The following is a 19,705-nucleotide window of genomic DNA, read 5'->3' as shown; positions in this document are numbered from 1 at the left end:
TGGCTCCGCAGGACAACTATTGATGACTTCCCAACCACAAAGTTGTACTTGTTTTACCGCCTGCAGAGGGATGATTTATCTGAACTCGCAGCCCACCGATTGCGAGCCGCTTGCTCTGCCGCTGCGCCACCCGGCCGGAGGAAGGGGATTGATGAATCATTGAAGATTGTTCGGGCCCCCCACCCCAACCCCAACCCCCCACCCCAACCCCCAAACCCCCCCCCATATATTTTCCGGAGCTCAACCCCGGACAGCTCCGTAGTGCAGCGGTGTCCCGAACCCCGGTCCTCGAGACGGCCTCGCCACGGTGCCCAGACAACTCCCTCGTTAAGAGACAAATCGAGCTGCGTTAGACGCTGCACGCGCCCGTAAACAAAGACAAAGATCCCCCGTATAGCCTTTGCAGAATGTTGGGCCAAGTGCTGTTAGCGAGTAGCACCTATGAAGTGTGGGGGAGGGGGGGCGCCCTGGAGCGTACTGAGTGGATCAAGGCAGGGCACGTACCGCACAGCTCCCTGGAGGGGCTCACGGACTCCCGGCTGGAATTCCCTGCACCACCACCTCCTCCTCCCGCTGCTGCTGCTGCCGCCGCTTCTTCCTCCCCGCAATGGGAGTGGGACTCCCCGCCGTGGGGGAGCAGGGCCAGCCCCGCCATGGCGCGGAGCCACGACATCTGACAGGAGCAGGCCACCAGCGGGTTCCCTCTCACCGCTCTGATCCCGGTAGGGAGAGGGGCGGGGTAGGATTACGGGGGGCAGATAGGTGAGAGGGACACGGGAGGGGACACGGCAGGTGCGTGCTTCAGATGGCGTGCGGCTCAGCTAGGCGGGACCCGTACGAGTCCGGCGGGCAGGGGGAAGAGAAGGCCTGAGGCCAGGATGGCGAGGGGAGGCTGTCAGGGCAGACCGTGGTGGTCTCGTGTCTCTATGCGGTGCAGCAGCGACGGAATCTGGCGGAGGAGAGAACGCGTGGGCGAGGTGGTGGTGGTGGCGGCTACGGCGTTACCCATCGTGCCATCTTGTGATCTTCAAGAGATATAAGACGGGCGAAATATATATATATATATCAGAGACACAAGGGAGGAGAGTTTATCATTAGTTCGAGATATAATGTGAAGATTGGAGATGAGCGATATCAAGAATATTTAGCAGGGACACGAGCTAAATCTACGGTAAGAGATTTGGCGCAACTGCGAGTTCGACTCCCGGCGACGGCTAACATCAGTGGCGAGCGTTCCGTGAGCGGGTCCTGTCTTGTTGCGTTAAATCACGGCTACCGGAGCACAGACCAAAGCCGCCAGTTACCCGCACTGCCCGTCGTGGTGAAGTATGGTCGATCGACCGCCTACAGCCAACACGGAAGTCGGTCTTCATCCAACAGCGGTTTGACAATGGGCTGTACAATATGAAAAATGAGAATTGGTTTAACCACTTCTGGCAATACCACAGGAGGTGTTAAGATGTTCAAACACCAGCTAGACACAAATTATCGAGGAATCAAGTCTGCATTAACCACACGTGCTCGTGGTGAACATGCAAACAAACATGTTCTGACAATATTTGATTCCTTGCAAAAAGGTTTCTAGTTGGTGTTTTAACATCTTAACACCTCCGGTTTTATTGCCAGAAAGGGTAAAACCTTTTCTTGTTTTTCTTACTTTGATACCGGCTAAAAAGATCCCACGATGGGCTGTACAATATTTGTTATTGTAACGATTCTATCGCATGTGTGTATGATTTTCGGGGGGGGGGGTGATTTAGGGGGGTGGGGGAGGTCAAGATTGTGGGGGGTCTGACACGAGTGGTAAGAGAGAGAGAGGGGGGGGTGAGTGGGGGGTCATTGTTGGGGTGATGGGATGGAGCGTCCGGCGCAAGTTTCAGACGCATTCCGTGCTGGGCCGGACTGGAGTTGATGAATCTGCCTGTCGAGTAGGAAATGTTCGCGCCCTGGTGCGTGGAGGGCAGCCCTCCATAAAGATTAACTGCAGTGTTAAGTCATTGCTCACACGCGACGTGTACACACACACGCGTACACATACGTGTCCATACACCGGCTCAAATTTCACTCGCCACTGATGTTAGCCGTGACCGGGAGTCGAACTCAGTGTAAAGCCACTGCTGTCACCGCTCTCCACACACGCGCGCACACACACGTGCGCGCGCGGAGGCACGCACTGAGACACACGCACACACAAGAGTACACGTACTCATGATGCACAACACAACATGAACAGAGTTGAATGAGTAGCCGGCACGGTGTTTAAACATCAGCGTTGGGGAGACAAGAGGCGTGGTGCTGGCCACCCACCGCCTCGTGTTGCCGTGCCGGCCCGTCAGAGGGGCTCGTTGACAGCGCTTGTCCCCAATACTCCGATAGAAAGGCTGCTCGGGTGTTGTGGGTTTTTGTGTCTTTGTGGTGCCAAGTCCCGGGACTGAACTCACAGGCGGGAGAGGTGGAGGCCGCGCAGGGCAGCCCAGGGCAAGGAGCTCAGGTTGTTGGCGGAGACATCTCTGCGGGAGAGAGACGCAAGAGACGATTTATACCCTCAGGGAGATCAGGGGCGAGTGCGCGCACACACGCGGACATGTGTGTGGGTGTGTGTGTGTCTTTGTGCGTCAATGTGTGTGAGTGTGTCAGGCGTGGTGCTTGCCACCTATCCCTCGTGTGCCGTGCCGGCCTTCATAGTGGCTCGCTAACAGCACTTGTGTATATTGTGGGGAGCGCAGGTGGTGCATCTGCCAGCTAATCCCGTCCACCCATGTCACATGGGTCTGCCCCGTGATATCCTGCCCGCGAGCCTTCGACACTTGGCGTGGCCTCAGGGTAGCACCTAGCCTGGCACGAGCGCCGTGGTAACGTCACGGCGGTTGTGTGTGTTGTGGGGAGCGGTAGTGCAGTGGTTAGCACACTTCCTAGTTCCTAACGAATCCCGCTAATGGCCAACATCTTGCAGGACGCTACTGGGCAGTTTGCGTTCATTTTATGGCTGGGATTATGGTCAGTGTTAGAGTTCGGTTCAGTGTTAGGGTTAGGGTCGGTGTTATGGTCAGTGTTATGATCAGTGTTAGTGATATGATCAGTGTTATGGTGAGTGTAAGTGTGAGGACCAGTGTTAGTGTTATGGTTACTGTTAGTGTAGGATGAGTCTCACATGCTCTGTAGCTCCGTGTTGAGTTGGAACGCTCTTGGGGAGACGGAGCGCAGTCCTGAAGCCACGATGGATCTGACGGGGAGCGGAGATAGCCACAGAGAGAGAGAGGGGGAGAGTCGTGGACGTATTCGAGGAGAGAGAGACTCAGTCATAGGATCACAGAGGCAGCCATCGAGTGAGCGTCAAGCGACTCAACGATTTAAACGGAGTCGGAGACTGGCATGTTCCGAGAGAGTCAGAGAGTCAGAGAGTCACACAGAGAGTCACACAGAGAGTCACACAGAGAGTCACTCAGAGAGTCACACAGATAGTCACACAGAGAGTCAAACAGAGAGTCACACAGAGAGTCACACAGAGAGTCAAACAAAGAGTCACTCAGAGAGTCAAACAGAGAGTCACACAGAGAGTCACACAGAGAGTCAAACAGAGAGTCACTCAGAGAGTCACTCAGAGAGTCACTCAGAGAGTCACACAGAAAGTCACTCAGAGAGTCACACAGAGAGTCACTCAGAGAGTCACACAAAGAGTCACACAGAGAGTCACACAGAGAATCAAACAGAGAGTCACACAGAGAGTCAAACAGAGAGTCACTCAGAGAGTCACTCAGAGAGTCACACAGAGAGTCACTCAGAGAGTCACACAGAGAGTCACACAAAAAGTCACACAGAGAGTCACACAGAAAGTCACACAGAGAGTCACACAGAGAGTCACACAGAGAGTCACACAGAGAGCCACTCAGAGAGTCAAACAGAGAGTCACACAGAGAGTCACTCAGAGAGTCAAACAGAGAGTCACACAGAGAGTCAAACAGAGAGTCACTCAGAGAGTCACACAGAGAGTCACACAGAGAGTCACTCAGAGAGTCACACAGAGAGTCACACAAAAAGTCACACAGAGAGTCACACAAAAAGTCACACAGAGAGTCACACAGAAAGTCACACAGAGAGTCACACAGAGAGTCACTCAGAGAGTCACACAGAGAGTCACACAGAGAGTCACTCAGAGAGTCACTCAGTGAGTCACTCAGAGAGTCACACAGAAAATCACTCAGAGAGTCACACAGAGAGTCACTCAGAGAGTCACACAGAGAGTCACACAGAGAGTCACTCAGAGAGTCAAACAGAGAGTCACACAGAGAGTCACACAGAGAGTCAAACAGAGAGTCACACAGAGAATCACACAGAGAGTCACACAGAGAGTCAAACAGAGAGTCACACAGAGAGTCACTCAGAGAGTCAAACAGAGTCACACAGAGAGTCACACAGAGAGTCACACAGACAGTCACTCAGAGAGTCACTCAGAGAGTCACTCAGAGAGTCACACAGAGAGTCACTCAGAGAGTCACTCAGAGAGTCACACAGAGAGTCACACAGAGAGTCACTCAAAGAGTCACACAGAGAGTCATACAGAGAGTCACACAGAGAGTCACTCAGAGAGTCACTCAGAGAGTCACACAGAGAGTCACAGAGAGAGTCACTCAGAGAGTCACATAGAGAGTCACACAGAGAGTCACACAGAGAGTCACACAGAGAGTCACTCAGAGAGTCACACAGAGATTCACACAGAGAGTCGCACAGAGAGTCACTCAGAGAGTCACTCAAAGAGTCACACAGAGAGTCACTCAGAGAGTCACTCAGAGAGTCAATCAGAGAGTCACTCAGAGAGTCAAACAGAGAGTCACTCAGAGAGTCACACAGAGAGTCACTCAGAGAGTCACTCAGAGAGTCACACAGAGAGTCGCACAGAGAGTCACTCAGAGAGTCAATCAGAGAGTCACTCAGAGAGTCACACAGAGAGTCACTCAGAGAGTCACTCAGAGAGTCACACAGAAAGTCACTCAGAGAGTCACTCAGAGAGTCACTCAGAGAGTCACACAGAAAGTCACTCAGAGAGTCACTCAGAGAGTCACTCAGAGAGTCACACAGAGAGTCACTCAGAGAGTCACACAGAGAGTCACTCAGAGAGTTTGCGTGTCTCTCTCATCATCACGGTGGCTAGGAGATGTTAACTGCCTCGCCTGGTATACAGGAGGTCGGGGGTTCGATTCCGACCCTGACGCCTGCTGCTGCTGTGTATTTGGAGTCTGCGTGTCTCTCTCATCATCATCACGGTGGCTAGGAGATGTTAACTGCCTCGCCTGGTATACAGGAGGTCGGGGTGTTCGATTCCGACCCTGACGCCTGCTGCTGCTGTGTATTTGGAGTCTGTGTGTCTCTCTCATCATCATCACGGTGGCTAGGAGATGTTAACTGCCTCGCCTGGTGTACAGGAGGTCGGGGGTTCGATTCCGACCCTGACGCCTGCTGCTGCTGTATATTTGGAGTCTGCGTGTCTCTCTCATCATCACGGTGGCTAGGAGATGTTAACTACCTCGCCTGGTATACAGGAGGTCGTAGGATCGATTCCTGCTGCTGTATATTTGGAGTCTGCGTGTCTCTCCCCGTGGTCGCGTGAATTTATCTCAGGGCCCTCGGCATTTAGAAACACGCGCTTCGACTATCTGGCTGCAGCAAATGTCCACGTGACAAGCCACTTCGTTGGCCTATCACTGGTGATAACCAGGTCGCTTCTGAAAAAGACCGATGAAGCTCATTGGCCCGACCTGAGAAAATGAAACGATAAAAGTAGTTTATAGGTTAGTAACGGAATCGATTTCCGCCGGAGGAAGCGGCGGTGCCGAACAACGAGCGGAGATCCACGGCGGTCTCCTGCATCTCGACAACTCCATCGCTGCGCCTTTTGGCGTCATCTGGTCCAACACCATGTGATACTAGGCTCTAAAGAAAGCTGTCTCGGGTGTGGACCAATCAACTTCAAGGACATTGCATACCTTATCAGAGTTATGTTTTTTTGTTTGCATTATGATCGCAGGTATTGTGGTTAATGCAAACATGACTCCTTGTAAAAAAAGGTGTCAGTTTTGTTGCCAGATAAAAAGGTAAAAAATTATTATCAACTCCATCGCTGTTGTCTCGCCAATTTGACCAAATTAACCGAACAGTTCGAGTCATGTTTGATTGTTTTGTATAATTATCATCATTGTTGTTGAGATGCGTGCACCGTGTGACTTCTCTGCGACTGCGCGACTCTCTCCGCTTACGAGAGACTTCCGTGAGTTCCCGAGGGGTTGGCTGTGCGCGTTCGAGTCGAGTCCGTGTTGGTTGCGTTGTGAGCGGCGTGGCGTGCTCCTCTCGCCTCGTGGGTGTCTCTCTGTGCGCGTCGCGGTTCGCGAGAGTTCGATTCCCGCTCACGGCCACCGACACCAGTGACTTATATACGCTGCCAAGCTTGGTGGTGTGTCATTCAGACGCTGTCTTTCCGACAGACCTGTTCTTCACCTGAGGACGGCTGCTTGCGTTGTGGCCGAATGTTTTTTGTTTTATTTTTATTATTTTATTATTTCCCTTCTACGTGACTTTACCGAACGAACCAAGAAGATGACACCAGTGGCGTTCATCTGAACCGGTGCTGGGCCTCCCCTAGGTCGACTCAGCCGGAAGTGAGTGCCTGGTGCCGTGTTTAGTAAAGATCGCCGCTAGGGCGACAAAGGCGGCCGGGCCGTAGTGCTTGGCCACCCAACCCCTCGTGTGCCGTGCCGCGGTCTTCATAGGTGCTCGCCACACTTGCCCCAGCAGTCTGTTAAGTCTGCACGGGAGATCTCCGTCTTCATATAGAGTGTACGAACGTCATGTGCGCGCAATAAATGTGTAGCCTACGTATCGCCCACGATCTGTGTAGACAAGGCAAAGGCGCAGCCCTGCAATTTCTAACGCCGTTATTGGCGGAACGGCCTCCACATCGACAGAGCTCTACACAGCCCTTACAGATATAGGCCGTGTACAACATACCCACGTGTACCTCTCTATCCCTCCGTGTACAAGACACCCACGTGTCCCTCTCTATCCCTCCGTGTACAACATACCCACGTGTCCCTCTCTATCCCTCCGTGTACAAGATACTCCACGTGTCCATCTCTATCCCTCCGTGTACAAGATACTCCACGTGTCCCTCTCTATCCCTCCGTGTACAAGACACCCACGTGTCCCTCTCTATCCCTCCGTGTACAACATACCCACGTGTCCCTCTCTATCCCTCCGTGTACAACATACCCACGTGTCCCTCTCTATCCCTCCGTGTACAAGACACCCACGTGTCCCTCTCTATCCCTCCGTGTACAACATACCCACGTGTCCCTCTCTATCCCTCCGTGTACAAGATACTCCACGTGTCCATCTCTATCCCTCCGTGTACAAGATACTCCACGTGTCCCTCTCTATCCCTCCGTGTACAAGACACCCACGTGTCCCTCTCTATCCCTCCTTGTACAAGATACTCCACGTGTCTCTCTCTATCCAGCCGTGACTGATGTGTGGTAGGCTGGAGTACGTTGCACGCCACTTGACTCGCGAGAAACGTGGCGAGATGAGTAATGGATGTGGTGTGCCGAGTGGCACAGTATTTTCCTGGGTCGGATTTCCAGACACACCTCGTTGAAATAATGCCATGTGTGGGTGTGTGTATGAAATGTGTGTATCTGTGTGTGTGTGTATAAAATGTGTGTATCTATGTGTGTGTGTATGTATAAAATGTGTGTCACACAGAGAGTCATACAGAGCGTCGTGTGTGTATGTATACAATGTGTGTATCTCTGTGTGTGTGTATAAAATGTATGCATCTATGTGTGTGTGTGTCTATATATGCGTATGTGTGCCGGTGTGTCTATGGGGAACGGTAGTGCAGTGGGTAGCGTGCTGTGCTACGAATCCGGCGTCCCGAGTTCGAGTCCTGATCCTCCTCTTAGTCGACTCAGCCTTAAATGAGTATCTGATGCGGTGTATACACATCAGTACTGGAGAGACAAAGGCGACCGGGCGTGCTGTTGATCACCCACTATCTCGTGTGCTTTGCCGTCCTTCATAGGTATTCGCCGAGAGCGCTTAGCAGTCTGTTGTAAGGCTACATGTGGGGGTATTTGTCCTCGTGTTTATGTGTGTGTGTGAGTGTGTCCCCGTAGAAAGCTCAGCTCTGTGTGTCTGTGTCCGCCCGTGTGTTCGCGAGTGAATCCCCGGGTCTGCGCGCTCACTCACAGCTCCCGCAGGTGAGGGAACCCGCCCAGGTCTCCCTCCGCCAGCTCTCCCAACTCCGTCTGGTTGTGGATTATTCTGAACGAGAAGAGCAGCAGCAGCAACAGCACCAAGAGCGCAGAGGAGACCATTCAGTTTAGACCGGGTCGACTTCGGGTGAGTGCCAGGAGAACTTTAGATAGAGCGCTCGCCACTGCTGTTAGTCGTGGCAGGGGAATAGACGATTGCTGATGAGACCTAGAAGGTCGAAACCGGTCCCGAGTTTGCCCCGCGTAAACGCCGCCGAGAGGCCGATGGACGGGACCCCCACGGCCTCGTGTGCACGTGTGAGTAGCACGGCGGCACGGGGTCCGGTGGGGAGCGGTGGTGCAGCGGTTTCGCGCGATGCGTGACGGACCTGGCGACCCGAGTTCGATTCTCGCTCATGGCCAAAAACACCAGTGACGATTATTTGAACGTGTCCTGGTATTGGCCACCCACCTCCTCGTGTGTCGTGTCGGCCTTCATTGGTGCTCGCTAACGGCGCTTGCCCCAACAGTCTGCTCAGGCTATACGGGGGATCTTTGTCTTTGGAATCCATCGACATCCGCCAATGTACATCGACATTTGCGTAACGATGGAAGACAGGCGGACGCCTCTACCCATCAGCCCCGACCCGCAGATTTATCGCATCCCATCAGTCAAAACCCGACATACTTCACCAACAGACAATGTTTGCGTGGAACAATGTAGGCTCAAGCACCGCTTATTCCTCTGGGGGTCGATAAAATAGGTACCACTTCGTGGGTGAAATTCAGTCGTGGTTGTCCTGTGAATATACTCACCCCGCCTCCACCCACCGCCAAACCAGTGTGGACTTTACACCACTCGCTTCGGGCCGAGATGAGCCCCGCATCAATGCGCATTTGAACAGGAAATTGACTTTGAGTTGCCCATCGAGAGTCAACAGTCGACTGGTCACGGCATCGGCATGTTGAGTTGTAACTCTTGCATAACACTCACAAAACCCATTGCACCAATACAATATCATTACACCAGCGGCGCGCTAATCACTGCGCCACTGCTCCCCATACAAATACTCAACGCCGTTATAGACTGTAGGTCCAGTTAGCGAGCTCCTATTCAAGGCGGGTACGGCACGCGACACATTGCGTTACCACGCACCTGAGTTCGATTCCCTGCCTGTCCGAGTTACTCGTGCCTCCCCTAGATCCACTCAACCTTAAATTGGTAACTGATGCGATGTGTGAACGTTAGCGCTAGGGGAGGCAAAGGCGGCCCTCGCTTTTTGTGGGTAACATCCACTTCTGGACACGAATTCCCCGACCCGTTGTAGGTCGTGGGGGTTACTTGACCATACTTTGCCAGGCTGGTCAGTGCGGGTCGGTGAATGCGGGGGAGCATAGACGTCGAAGCATAGAAAGTACGGTACAACAGTGGATTTACAGAGAAGTAATTGAAATCAATGCATGCAACCCACATGGTGATCACAATGCACGTGCTCTCTCGCTGGGAGATAATTTACACCGAGCGCGAACGTGATGACTCGCGTCAAGCAGGCTCATGATAACGAGGATTTACGGGGCCAAGAGGCACACCCGGGCCGCCTTTGTCTCTCCCGGACAATACCGCACCGCGCAGCCAAATTAATTTACCACTGAGCCGACCTAGAGGAGGCCCACAACGGGGGTAAATCAACGTGAGCGGCCGCATTAGCGAACAGTTATCGCCGTGCTCCCACGTGCGCCGTAACATTTTGCGGGAATGAGTCCGCGTTCCGGCCCGGTTCTTACATGCGCGTGATGTTGTCTGCGTGACGCCAGCGCTCTTGCTCCCGTTCCATCTCCTCCTTCTCGCCATAGTGGTCCTCTTCGCCCCCATCCCCATCGTACTCATCGTCGTCGTCGTCGTCATGATCAGCATCTCCATCCACTGCTCGCCACGCATCCGCGAGCTGTCGCACCGCGGTGATGGCGCCGGGCTCCGTGCAGGAGATGGAGCCGGGGTCGCAGCGGCAGAGTCGGGGGCAGCTCCCAGCGAAGGGACCTGGCGCGGAACCCCGCGGGGGGGATGCGGCCCCGACGAGGAGGAGGGAGCAGCAGCAGCAGGCGAGCAGCCAGAGGCGGAGGAGCGGCGAGTGGCTCCGCGTTTGGGGTCGTTCCATGGCGCGCTCGCAGTTGGCGGGGGATGAGAGGGCTGGAGCGGAGTCGGACTTCTCTGCCTTGAACGCAGCCCCCCCCCCCCCCCCGTCTCGAAGCGAAGATCTGTGGGCTGTGACTCAGACCCAGACTAATGACCCTGCCTCCCACGTCTTATACCGAGATGATGCCGAGCCCAGAACCGAGAGTACTAATATCAGAGCCGATAGCCCTGGCTCGAATAAATAGACTCCAATCCAGCCTCGATCCTTAATTCGTAACCCGAACCCAAGATATAGATTAGACCTAGACTTGAACTGGACCTAGATAATCTGAGCCCAGACCCCTAAACCCTAACCCTGGCTCTAAACCCAGGCCCAGATTCACACTTTAATCTCAAACCCAGATCCAGAATCAAACCCAGTTTCCCGGCTTCGTCGACTACAAATGAACGATCTCTCTCTGCGCGGCCGTCAGCGAAACGAGGGGGTACAAGGCGCTGCCCCCTTCATCCCCAGTGCAGCACAGCAGGTGCGTTGGGGGGGGGCGGGGTGCGAGTGAGGGGGGTCCCTCGGCTGAGACCCCGACGTGAGCGTTTCAGGGGCTCTCTGCGCCCGAGGGGCTCTTCGTGGTTCTTTGGTGCCCCAAGGGCGCGGGGCTTTGCGATCTCCCGGTCCGTGACTCCTGCTCCTCGCTCTGATCAGAGACGCCAGAGGCTCCGCGGGCAGAGGGGAGAGTAGGGGGCGGGTGTGGGGGGAGGGGTGGCTGGGGTGGTGATGGGTGAGGTTAGGGGCAGTGGTGGGTGTGGTGGTGGTGATGATGATGGCGATGGGTGGGATATGCTGGGTCGGTGGAAGATCTGGGGTATGCGCTTCGAGTGCAAGATGTTGGCTACGAGATTATGGTAAGAGATGCCGAGTGTGAGAGATGATGTGTGTGTGTGTAGAGTGAGTTGCTGTGTGTGTGTGTATAGTGAGATGCTGTGTGTGTGTGTAGAGTGAGATGCTGTGTGTGTGTGTAGAGTGAGGTGCTGTGTGTGTGTGTAGAGTGAGATGCTGTGTGTGTAGAGTGAGATGGTGTGTGTGTGTAGAGAGAGGTGCTGTGTGTGTGTGTAGAGTGAGGTGCTGTGTGTGTGTGTAGAGTGAGGTGCTATGTGTGTGTGTAGAGTGAGGTGCTGTGTGTGTGTAGAGAGAGGTGATGTGTGTGTGTGTGTAGAGTGAGATGCTGTGTGTGTGTAGAGTGAGATGCTGTGTGTGTGTGTGTAGAGTGAGGTGCTGTGTGTGTGTAGAGTGAGGTGATGTGTGTGTGTGTGTAGAGTGAGATGCTGTGTGTGTAGAGTGAGATGCTGTGTGTGTGTGTGTAGAGTGAGGTGCTGTGTGTGTGTGTAGAGTGAGATGCTGTGTGTGTAGATTGAGATGCTGTGTGTGTGTGTGTAGAGTGAGGTGCTGTGTGTGTGTAGAGTGAGGTGCTGTGTGTGTGTGCAGAGTGAGGTGCTGTGTGTGTGTGTGCAGAGTGAGGTGCTGTGTGTGTGTAGAGTGAGGTGCTGTGTGTGTGTGTAGAGTGAGATGCTGTGTGTGTGTGTAGAGTGAGGTGCTGTGTGTGTGTGTAGAGTGAGATGCTGTGTGTGTGTGTGTGTAGAGTGAGGTGCTGTGTGTGTGTGTAAAGTGAGGTGCTGTGTGTGTGTAGAGTGAGATGCTGTGTGTGTGTGTAGAGTGAGATGCTGTGTGTGTGTGTGTAGAGTGAGATGCTGTGTGTGTGTGTAGAGTGAGGTGCTGTGTGTGTGTAGAGTGAGGTGCTGTGTGTGTGTAGAGTGAGATGCTGTGTGTGTGTGTAGAGTGAGGTGCTGTGTGTGTGTGTGTAGAGTGAGATGCTGTGTGTGTGTGTGTGTGTAGAGTGAGATGCTGTGTGTGTGTAGAGTGAGGTGCTGTGTGTGTGTGTAGAGTGTGATGCTGTGTGTGTGTGTAGAGTGAGGTGCTGTGTGTGTGTGTGTAGATTGTGATGCTGTGTGTGTGTGTAGAGTGAGATGCTGTGTGTGTGTGTAGAGTGAGGTGCTGTGTGTGTGTGTAGAGTGAGGTGCTGTGTGTGTGTGTAGAGTGAGGTGCTGTGTGTGTAGAGTGAGATGCTGTGTGTGTGTGTGTGTAGAGTGAGATGCTGTGTGTGTGTAGAGTGAGATGCTGTGTGTGTGTGTAGAGTGAGATGCTGTGTGTGTGTGTAGAGTGAGATGCTGTGTGTGTGTGTAGAGTGAGATGCTGTGTGTGTGTAGAGTGAGATGCTGTGTGTGTGTGTAGAGTGAGATGCTGTGTGTGTGTATAGAGTGAGATGCTGTGTGTGTGTAGAGTGTGATGCTGTGTCTGTGTAGAGTGAGATGCTGTGTGTGTGTGTAGAGTGAGATGCTGTGTGTGTGTGTGTAGAGTGAGATGCTGTGTGTGTGTGTAGAGTGAGATGCTGTGTGTGTGTAGAGTGAGATGCTGTGTGTGTGTGTAGAGTGAGATGCTGTGTGTGTGTGTAGAGTGTGATGCTGTGTGTGTGTAGAGTGAGATGCTGTGTGTGTGTGTAGAGTGAGATGCTGTGTGTGTGTGTAGAGTGAGATGCTGTGTGTGTGTAGAGTGAGATGCTGTGTGTGTGTGTAGAGTGAGATGCTGTGTGTGTGTGTAGAGTGAGGTGCTGTGTGTGTGTATAGTGAGATGCTGTGTGTGTGTGTAGAGTGATATGCTGTGTGTGTGTGTGTAGAGTGAGATGCTGTGTGTGTGTGTGTAGAGTGAGATGCTGTGTGTGTGTGGAGTGAGGTGCTGTGTGTGTGTGTAGAGTGAGATGCTGTGTGTGTGTAGAGTGAGATGCTGTGTGTGTGTGTAGAGTGTGATGCTGTGTGTGTGTGTGTAGAGTGAGATGCTGTGTGTGTGTGTAGAGTGAGGTGCTGTGTGTGTGTGTGTGTAGAGTGAGATGCTGTGTGTGTGTAGAGTGAGGTGCTGTGTGTGTGTAGAGTGATGACAGGTGCTGTGTGTGTGTAGAGAGAGAGGCTGTGTGTGTGTGTAGAGTGAGGTGCTGTGTGTGTGTGTAGAGTGAGGTGCTGTGTGTGTGTGTAGAGTGAGGTGTTGTGTGTGTGTGTAGAGTGAGGTGCTGTGTGTGTGTGTAGAGTGAGGTGCTGTGTGTGTGTGTAGAGTGAGGTGCTGTGTGTGTGTGTAGAGTGAGGTGTTGTGTGTGTGTGTAGAGTGAGATGCTGTGTGTGTGTGTAGAGTGAGATGCTGTGTGTGTAGAGTGAGATGCTGTGTGTGTGTGTAGAGTGTGATGCTGTGTGTGTGTGTAGAGTGAGGTGCTGTGTGTGTGTAGAGTGATACAGTGCTGTGTGTGTGTGTAGAGTGAGATGTTGTGTGTGTGTGTAGAGTGTGATGCTGTGTGTGTGTAGTGTGAGGTGCTGTGTGTGTGTAGAGTGAGGTGCTGTGTGTGTGTAGAGTGAGGTGCTGTGTGTGTGTGTGGAGAGTGTGATGCTGTGTGTGTGTGTAGAGTGAGATGCTGTGTGTGTAGAGTGAGATGCTGTGTGTGTGTGTAGAGTGTGATGCTGTGTGTGTGTGTAGAGTGATACAGGTGCTGTGTGTGTGTAGAGTGATATGCTGTGTGTGTGTGTAGAGTGTGATGCTGTGTGTGTGTGTAGAGTGAGATGCTGTGTGTGTAGAGTGAGGTGCTGTGTGTGTGTAGAGTGAGGTGCTGTGTGTGTGTGTAGAGTGAGAATCTGTGTGTGTGTGTAGAGTGAGATGGTGTGTGTGTGTGTAGAGTGAGAATCTGTGTGTGTGTGTAGAGTAAGATGCTGTGTGTGTGTGTGTAGAGTGAGGTGCTGTGTGTGTGTAGAGTGAGGTGCTGTGTGTGTGTGTAGAGTGAGAATCTGTGTGTGTGTGTAGAGTGAGATGGTGTGTGTGTGTAGAGTGTGATGCTGTGTGTGTGTGTGTGTCGAGTGAGATGCTGTGTGTGTGTGTAGAGTGAGATGCTGTGTGTGTGTATAGAGTGAGATGCTGTGTGTGTGTAGAGTGTGATGCTGTGTGTGTGTAGAGTGAGATGCTGTGTGTGTGTGTAGAGTGAGATGCTGTGTGTGTGTGTAGAGTGAGATGCTGTGTGTGTGTGTAGAGTGAGATGCTGTGTGTGTGTAGAGTGAGATGCTGTGTGTGTGTGTAGAGTGAGATGCTGTGTGTGTGTGTAGAGTGTGATGCTGTGTGTGTGTAGAGTGAGATGCTGTGTGTGTGTGTAGAGTGAGATGCTGTGTGTGTGTAGAGTGAGAGGCTGTGTGTGTAGAGTGAGATGCTGTGTGTGTGTGTGTAGAGTGAGATGCTGTGTGTGTGTGTAGAGTGAGGTGCTGTGTGTGTGTATAGTGAGATGCTGTGTGTGTGTGTAGAGTGATATGCTGTGTGTGTGTGTAGAGTGAGATGCTGTGTGTGTGTGTAGAGTGAGATGCTGTGTGTGTGTGGAGTGAGGTGCTGTGTGTGTGTGTAGAGTGAGATGCTGTGTGTGTGTAGAGTGAGATGCTGTGTGTGTGTGTAGAGTGTGATGCTGTGTGTGTGTGTGTAGAGTGAGATGCTGTGTGTGTGTGTAGAGTGAGGTGCTGTGTGTGTGTGTGTGTAGAGTGAGATGCTGTGTGTGTGTGTAGAGTGAGGTGCTGTGTGTGTGTAGAGTGAGGTGCTGTGTGTGTGTAGAGTGAGATGCTGTGTGTGTGTGTAGAGTGAGGTGCTGTGTGTGTGTGTAGAGTGAGGTGCTGTGTGTGTGTGTAGAGTGAGGTGCTGTGTGTGTGTGTGTGTAGAGTGAGGTGCTGTGTGTGTGTGTAGAGTGAGGTGTTGTGTGTGTGTGTAGAGTGAGATGCTGTGTGTGTGTGTAGAGTGAGGTGCTGTGTGTGTGTGTAGAGTGAGCTGTTGTGTGTGTGTGTAGAGTGTGATGCTGTGTGTGTGTAGTGTGAGGTGCTGTGTGTGTGTGTAGAGTGAGGTGCTGTGTGTGTGTAGAGTGAGGTGCTGTGTGTGTGTGTGTAGAGTGTGATGCTGTGTGTGTGTGTAGAGTGAGATGCTGTGTGTGTAGAGTGAGATGCTGTGTGTGTGTGTAGAGTGTGATGCTGTGTGTGTGTGTAGAGTGAGGTGCTGTGTGTGTAGAGTGATATGCTGTGTGTGTGTGTAGAGTGTGATGCTGTGTGTGTGTGTAGAGTGAGATGCTGTGTGTGTAGAGTGAGGTGCTGTGTGTGTGTAGAGTGAGGTGCTGTGTGTGTGTGTAGAGTGAGAATCTGTGTGTGTGTGTAGAGTGAGATGGTGTGTGTGTGTGTAGAGTGAGAATCTGTGTGTGTGTGTAGAGTGAGATGCTGTGTGTGTGTGTGTAGAGTGAGGTGCTGTGTGTGTGTAGAGTGAGGTGCTGTGTGTGTGTGTAGAGTGAGAATCTGTGTGTGTGTGTAGAGTGAGATGGTGTGTGTGTGTAGAGTGTGATGCTGTGTGTGTGTGTCGAGTGAGATGCTGTGTGTGTAGAGTGAGATACTGTGTGTGTGTGTAGAGTGAGGTGCTGTGTGTGCAGAGAGAGAGAGATGCTGGGAGATGTAAATAATGAAATAAGTATGGAGCGGTGGCGCAGTGGTTCATTGCGCGTTGTGAACCCCGGAGCCTGAGTTCAATCCCGGTCCACGGCCGACATCAGTGGCGCGTGTTAACTGTTGACGTGCGTCCTGGCTAAGGAACGGACCTCGCCATAGTAATGTGGAATTTTCACCATTGGCCCAGCGCCGCCAGAAGGACGCTTTGAATAGCCATTGATGTTGTTTTGATCGTGGTGCCGTGCGGAGAGAAGAGTGGCGTGGCGGTTAGTGCATTGCTCCGTGAGCCATGGTCACCTGAGTTAGATTCTCGGTCAGGGCTCGCATCAGCGACGAGTGATATCTGAACCGGTCTTGGGCTCCCTCCTTCGCCAACCAGCAGTGACCAGCGTGGTGATGTATGGTCAATCAGCCCCAAGAGCGAGACAGCGGAGACATTCATGCAGGATTTGACGAGATCATGGTCTGTTAAAATGTATGTGTACTCGAATTGTAAATGTGGGTTTACTCTCCAACACACGGGTGTGCTGAACTAGTAACTAATTGGCATGCTTTGGTTACTTGGCAAACCTTACTAATCGGCTGTGTCGGGTGGTGGCTGGTTTAACGACACATTTATATGTGCGCGATCTCACCCAATACACCTCTATTATGGATATATGCATTTTTTTATTATTATTAACGGAATTACCATTGTATAATATAATACTAAAACAGACGAATTCGATTAAGTAACATTTGCACTTTCTGGACCGACGTGTATGACGAGTCGCGCTTGTCCCAGACTTTGCTGCTTATAAACGACGTGGTATTCCTCTTGAGAGGGCGTGGGCGATGCACGAAACATAAAACTGCGCAACAAACTGCATCAGCATCGCGAGCCATGGTCTATCCACTGCTGGCTGAGGACGTTTTCCTTGCCGCTGTCGCACCCATCACTCGGGCTACTGCGGCGGCCACAATCCATCATCTCACTCCTGCCGCATGGACTTACATTGATCGTAAAAACGAAAGAGAACTCCATTAAAACATCCATCGAAAAGCCATCAATTAACCAAAGGGGGCTGCGACGACTAAAGTCGTATTTATAGAGGGAAGCCTCGCTGAGTCTCGAGACTTTTAGCGAGGTTAAAGGCGCCGCCCTGCAATTGCTCGCTCACGCCACTGCTAGCGGAAGGGGCTCCACCTTGGGGAGCCCTGGTGATCCCACTACAGGGACGTGGCCTCATCTTCCACGCTCGCCGGACGTCCTGCAATGGGTGGGAGTACCCACACTTTACCCCACCACACACGCGCACAACCAGCCGGTCCAGTAACTGTCGAGGAGGGCTTACTGCTTTGACATATTTGGCCAATTCCTTATTGAGTGGTTTGCATCGTCACCCCTCTGGGGGTAGATAAAATTGGTACCAACACTTAATGGAAAGTCAGCAGTTCGAGTTAATGGACAGTGTCCTGTCCTGCCACAGTGTCCTCATCCGTCACGTCAGCTGCCATCTATTATCCACTGCTGGATGAAGGCCGTTCCTCACCACGTCGTGATGCAACAATTCATCTCGCTCCTGCGATGGTGAGCTGAGCTCATCGCTTCATCTTCGGGGTGGCTGTCCTCTCGGGCGTGTTCCCTCCTTTAGGAGTTGTATTAGTAACGGGTGCCGTGGTTGCGAGATGTTCACTCCCTCGCCTGGTATGCAGGAGGTCGTGGCTTCGATCCCGACCCTGACGCCTGCTGCTGTGTATTTGGAGTTTGCGTCTCTCTCTCTCTGCGTGTTTGCGCGGATTTTTCTCCGTTTGTTCCCTCCACATTTAGAACGTGCGTTTAGAGTATTTGGCTGCTATAAATGTCCGCATGATGATAAGCCCCTCCACTGGGCTAGCATTTGTAATAGGCCAGGTCGCTTTTGAAAAAGAGCTATCAAGCTCAGTGGGCCCTACAAGCTAATATAAGAAATAGTTTATTGAATAAAAACTAGTTGAGTATACGTTTATAAATAAAATAGGCAACGTTTGAGACACGGCCCTTCTCCGTAGCATGTTCATGGGCCAGTGAGGTAGGCGACGTTTCAGGCAGCGGCCCTTATTCATAACCCATCGAGAATTCTAGCCCTACCTTTCTGGCCTCTCTATGTCCGAAACGTCGCCTGTTGTGTTTTTTTTTTCGTTTACGGCCACGGTGTGATTGAGGACAGCGTTGAGCTTTGTGTCGCGGATGAGATGCGAAACCTCCGATTTGCACGGTCGGCTACGTACGGTGCGAAAGAAGTTCAACATACGCACCTGTACCGACGTACAGGCGAAAGGGCGCCAGACCCACGCGAGTCTCCGAGTGAGGCGCGTTCGCCGAGCTGCTATCGCCCCCTCGTGGCGGAAAGAGTCACTCGCAGACTCAACGCCAAGTGGCAACTATCCAGGGTCGAACGCTATCCACGGTTTTCCTTTTGGACAAATGTGTCGATTTTTTTTAATGGTCATGAGAGCTCATTTACTGGTCGGGCTAGAGCGTTATTTTACGTTTAAACAATAGCTCTGTGATATCCGCTTCCGCGGGCCGTTCTCTAAACACGAAGGGATGATCCGCTCTGCGACAGAACTGAGAGGATGCTTCATCCTTCTGCGTAACGCTGATAGCACCATCTGGATAAACATTTTGTAGAGAAACAAAAATACCTTTTGAAAAGTGGCAAGGGACTCTTTAGTGTTCAATTATTTTATTAAATGTCATTGATTTCCTGCGACAAATTCAACCTAATTCGCCCGACTTCAAGCAGGCTTGAGCCTGGTTCGTGCTTGGATGGGTGCCCGCCAACCAGGGCTTGCCAGGTGCAGTAGGCGGTGGACCTGCGAGGTGTGGCCAGGATACGACAGCGCTGGGTGTCTCTCTCCTCGTGGGGTCTCTCCGATTGCCTCCCAACAAACTCTCATGGCTTAAGCAATCGGTCAGACGTCACCAATAAAGCAGGGACGCTTTCCTGCCTAAATAAGTGTGGGCAGTGCGTGAGCCAGGGCATCATTTCGGCCGGGCCTGTGTGGCTTCACTCGGCAGCCCACATCCAGTATACCCCTTCTCGCTACGACCGCGGCTACTAGTCACGTGGCACAGACTAGCGACCCGCAAAATGTTTCCGCAGCCGCCCGGCACATCACATCCAGTATACCTCTCTGCGCGGCTACGTGTCTTGTGCCACCACGCGCTCTATCCTATCAGCGAGCCGCCAAATATTCGGTTTGTAAAAATGAATCCATGCTGCGCGAATGAGCCCCGTGCCTTTCCCGGTACCCCCCCTCGAGTCCTTCGGCTTGTGCCACGCGACCCGAACCCGCGCCAACCCGCGCTCCATTAGCCGAGCCTCTCGGCCCGAGTCGGCACCGCGCCTGACCACAAGCATCTCGAGGCGGCCACGATTGTTGATGCGCTCGGTAATGGCGCGTCCGCCTCATCCACGCATCGATCGCGTCAGCGCTGGTCGCGTCCCCGCCTTCATTATTCATGCTGATGCGAGGAAGTGGCCGGCGGTGCTTGATGAGGTGGGTGAAGGGGGGGGGGCTCGGTGGGGGGAGGGGTGGTTGTGTACGGGGGGGGGGGTATGCGACCTGTACGCATGCAACTCACCACCACCTGCCCCAGACAAGCTTACTTCTGCAGTCTGTAGCTTAGATCACGCCGCCCCCGACCCAAACTATCTCTGTCCTTCTGGGATTCCCTTTGTATATCTGCACGTCCGCCACTGTTGTCTGTCCGTCCGTTTCCAGCCTCTCTCTGTCTGCCCCTTTGTCCGTCCATCCA

General features: G+C 52.7%; 1 protein-coding gene across 1 annotated transcript in view; it reads right to left on the bottom strand.

Annotated features, from left to right (window-relative positions):
* The window catches only part of LOC133346751 (BDNF/NT-3 growth factors receptor-like), a 46,188-nt gene extending 35,716 nt beyond the window's left edge, over nucleotides 1-10,472 (bottom strand). The window contains exons 1-5 of the mRNA XM_061558602.1: nucleotides 10,029-10,472; nucleotides 8,239-8,313; nucleotides 3,152-3,223; nucleotides 2,442-2,510; nucleotides 505-713 (exon numbers count right to left, since the gene is read on the bottom strand). Coding sequence (XP_061414586.1) covers nucleotides 505-713; nucleotides 2,442-2,510; nucleotides 3,152-3,223; nucleotides 8,239-8,313; nucleotides 10,029-10,399 — 796 coding nt within the window. The 5' untranslated portion in view covers nucleotides 10,400-10,472. The remainder of the gene's footprint in view (nucleotides 1-504; nucleotides 714-2,441; nucleotides 2,511-3,151; nucleotides 3,224-8,238; nucleotides 8,314-10,028) is intronic.
* Between the last annotated feature and the right edge of the window lie 9,233 nt (nucleotides 10,473-19,705).

The sequence above is a fragment of the Lethenteron reissneri genome, chromosome 24, assembly GCF_015708825.2.
Source record: "Lethenteron reissneri isolate LAM-NWPU_2019-01 chromosome 24, ASM1570882v1, whole genome shotgun sequence".
In the NCBI taxonomy this organism is placed as follows: Eukaryota; Metazoa; Chordata; class Hyperoartia; order Petromyzontiformes; family Petromyzontidae; genus Lethenteron; species Lethenteron reissneri.
This window is presented reverse-complemented; position numbering and strand designations above follow the sequence as displayed.